This window comes from Pinus tabuliformis, chromosome 2_2, assembly GCF_031772625.1.
Source record: "Pinus tabuliformis cultivar Carrire ecotype Pingquan chromosome 2_2, CPIR1, whole genome shotgun sequence".
Taxonomy (NCBI): domain Eukaryota; kingdom Viridiplantae; phylum Streptophyta; class Pinopsida; order Pinales; family Pinaceae; genus Pinus; species Pinus tabuliformis.
Genome location: NC_142300.1, coordinates 1,289,958,208 through 1,289,962,354, shown reverse-complemented (window position 1 = coordinate 1,289,962,354; position 4,147 = coordinate 1,289,958,208). Strand labels below are relative to the sequence as shown.

Genomic DNA, 4,147 nt, shown 5'->3' with positions numbered 1-4,147 from the left:
AAATCTACACAAAATGCCCCAAGTCCTAAGGAAGGGAACAATCCATAGAGCTTAGGAAAGGGATGGAGTGACGAAATTTCAAAGTACCCCTTACTTGATGGCAGGGAAGATGTTGAATTGAATACCCATATTAATTAAGATGTCCTCCAAAAAACCAAAAAGAGAAGAAAAGGTCTAAAGAAACTATATTTTCAAGGCATCAAGTAGAAGTATAGCTCAATATGGATGATTGTCTAGTTATTTTGGAAGTTGTGGATCTAGGGAAGAATCCCTCATTAGTTGTAAAGAATTGCATGTGGATTGCAATCTACTAATGAGGTTATGATATAGAATGTGAAATATTGTTCAATAATTGACTTTGAGATATCCATGATTCAGGAGTTCAAGAAGGTGGAATCTAAGAACTCATGAATTCAATTTGGGAGCTACACCTTTACAAAGGTTGCAAGAAAGATCGGTGGAGTTCAATCTCAAAGATTTCAAAATGATTAGAGATGTTGATGAAAACTTTACCAGACAAAGATCAAGACAAATATTCGTTAACAAAGGGTGTTGGAGATATTATCTCCCACTTCTCTTATGCTTAATATTTGGTGTCCCTCATCATATGTATTGGTTAGTGTAATCTCTAATTGACTTGTTTGTTTGTGTTATTTAGGAGATTATTATTTAAATGTATTTAAGAGAATTTTTCCAACTAAAATACCTCCTAGATCAATTTGTGGTTGATATATTCTCTCAACTAAATAGATTGTGGGCCTAAGATAGTCAATCTATCCTAAAACTGAGCTTGACTTATCAATATTGTGATTGTGATGATATTAATATATGTAGAGTAGTTTGTGTGTGCAATATTTTCTCCTCTCCACAATTTTATCTAAATTCATAATTCATTTTCAATAGGTAATTTAATATTTTTTTACAAGTTTTCCTAAAATTTTAAAGTATATTTTTAAAATAATGAAAATACGTATCATAACTTAGTTGTTTTTTAATAATATGGATAATTAATAGCTATTATCTTTAAAAAAATAAAAATAGAAGTATATGGTTTATGGGTGGCTTTTTTAGAATCGTCATACAAATTAGTGGTTAAATTCATTTTCAATACTTAATTTAATACAATCTTTATAAGTTTTTGTAAAGTTTTAGGAAAATATTTTTTAAAATAGTGGGAATACTTATTATACCTTAGTTGTCCATTAATATTAGTGATAATTATTGTTGTTGTTATTCATAAATATAAGATAACTCATCATAGTTATTGAAAGAAAATTATGTTATCTTAAATAAATCAACTTAGATCCATTTTAGCTCGACCTACCACACACACACATAAATTTGATCTCTCTTCCGAGTTAAGATAGATATAGGCTGGTTTAATTATTATTTTTTATTGATAATTATAATTGTTAATTTTTAAATTTTATTTAAGTTTTTTTATTGCGTGAGAGGCTCTCTCCAACCCTACTTAACCTTTAAAATAAAATTAACCCTACATGTTAACATTTTTAGTGGATTAAAATAAAATAAAAAATGATAAAAAATAACATTAAAATAAAAATAACTTCACCCATGGTATGAGAACCCAAGGTATTGACTCATGGTATTCATGTGGAATACATCTTATTTAAAGGTTGAAATTAAATTGTCCACGAGACTCATCAAATCTCTTGAGATGCAAACCTCTTTTAGAGTGAAAAAAGATGTTGAGATGGATCTAGGACGAGTCAAAATACGATAATGGGTTGGAGAGAGCCTAGAGTGCAATGGGCTCTCGGTGTAATTATAGTGATGCTTAAGGGTAAGCTTTCATTTTTACTAGTTGTTTCTCCATCTTGGACCATTAACTTATTTCAAGTTACTCTTAATCCAAAACAACCACACACACACACACACACACACACACACACACATATATATATGCTCACCAAAATAGAGTCACTAGCATTTTATAAATTAAACAACTTAAATTCAAGTTTTTAGAAATCTCTATTGAATTTTGGTTAAAATTAATTTAAAAAGAAAAAATATTTAATTAAAGTATTTTCTCATTTATATATATATGAAAAATAGATAACATTTAAAAAAATTTATAATAAATTCAAATTGAAAATTGAATTTGAAAATTTATGTAAGATATTGAAAATGTATTTGGTTTTTTCTCATATATATATATATATAGATATATATATTCAAATTGAAAATTGAATTTGAAAATTTATGTAAGATATTGAAAATGTATTTGGTTTTTTCTCATATATATATATATATATATATATATATATATAATTATTATTATTATAAATTAATAAATATATAGTCAAAGAAATAAGATAGAATTTGTTATTTAAAAAATAGTAATTTTAATTTGAGATATAAAATTAAGATTGGATATGATTAAAAAATATATAATTTCATTACAAATAATTTTAATAATTTTTTGAGAAAATTGAAAATTTATCTATTTATGTATCATTAACAAATTATTTATATGATATTACTTTCCAATAACAATAATGAATCCACATACATTTAAAAAAAAAAAAAAAACTGAAAATTAAATCCTCTTATCAACCATCAGTGATTTAATTTAAGTATGTTTTAATTAACACTATTTTTTTTTAAACATATTTTAATGATTTTACGAGAGATTTTTCGGCCTAAATCACATGATATATCATTTGTCTCCGAAAAATCTCTCATAAACTTGATATGGATCACAGAAGCCTCAATTCAACAATATTTTAATGAATTATGATTCCATAAAAAATTAACTCCTTCCAAACTTAAATAATTACTTAAATAACATTTTTAAATTTTATTTCAAATCAAATATACCATACCATATTTTTAATTTTTAACTAAAATTTAAATAATAAAATTAATAGAATTTTAAATAAAAACAATCATATTTTTATTATTTAAAATATATTGAATGTTAGGAAAAAATCTAAGTCAAAATCCCAATACCAAACATTTATCCAAAAATATACGAAGGAAAAATATCCCTGATCTCTCACTTCCTCACCCAAGGAAACGACAAAGAAACCGAGAAATTCAGTAAAGTAACTTTCTCAACTTGCAACATCACTCAGTTACGCTACCAGTGGACAACGCAGCGTACCATTCGAATCCACTTGCTACGTCACTCATATACTGACCGTGGAATGGAGGCTCTTTCTTGGTTTCCTCCCTCACCCTCATTTAATGCGACATCTGAGCTGTTCCCACTAATCACATTCACATCCTATGAACCTGGTCTCTTCTCCTTTATAAATGCCTTGTGCACGCCTCCTCATCCCTCCACACAATTCCATAACCGCCCCATCGCTACAGACAAACAGAGAAGTAAAATATCTCTCCATACACTTACTTTACATTCAAATCGCCTCAGATAGATTAACAGAACACCAAAATTCAAGATGGGCGCTTACATTTCTTACGCTCCCAAGACTCTGCCTTCTAGCACTGGGAAAGTCATCCACTGGAATGGCAACGTTCAGCACCTTCCGAGGTGGATAAAGGCGGCAGAGCTAATGCTGGACAATCCTCAACACTTTGTATGCCATGCCAACGGCTTGCAGATCCGGCGACAGATTAATCTTCTCACGGCAGATGAAGAACTGGAAATGGGGCATCTCTATTTTCTTGTGCCCATGTCCAAGCTGCATTCCGTACTCTCTGGGACAGACATGGCTGCCCTGGGATTGAAGGCCAATTCCGCCATGAAATTTACAAAAAGATGAAGCTCTAGAGCCAGAGTACTCCCCCTCTTTGGTGAGCTCATCTGTCCCCTTTCGCCAGAAATGATGACTGGTGTATTGTTATTGGAGGAGGGGAAACAAAGTAGTAGGGCGCAGGAGGAGCAGCTTCCGGTGTCAAAGCTGAATTTAGAAGACGATCTAGAGCTGTTAACAGCGCTTGCGCAGCTGAGATTGAACGCAAGCAAATGCTGGAAGCCAAAGTTGGAGACCATTAACGATGGATCTCTGGCACAGGGATGCTTGGGAAAGGGGTCGTAACAACGTTTTGGACTTGAGTGAAAGCAGAATTGCGTTGCAGAGGTTTGGGGTGGCGCTAAAGGGTTTCATGGGTTTATACAGTTAAACGGGTGAAAGGTACATAAACGTGGGTTTTCAACAGT

General features: G+C 30.9%; 1 protein-coding gene across 1 annotated transcript; it reads left to right on the top strand.

Moving 5' to 3' along the window:
* The first annotated feature begins 3,425 nt into the window (after window positions 1-3,425).
* Window positions 3,426-3,749, top strand: LOC149198193 (uncharacterized). Its single transcript, XM_089408949.1, has one exon. The coding sequence runs from the start codon at window positions 3,426-3,428 to the stop codon at window positions 3,747-3,749; it is 324 nt and encodes a 107-aa protein (XP_089265075.1).
* Window positions 3,750-4,147: the final 398 nt, after the last annotated feature.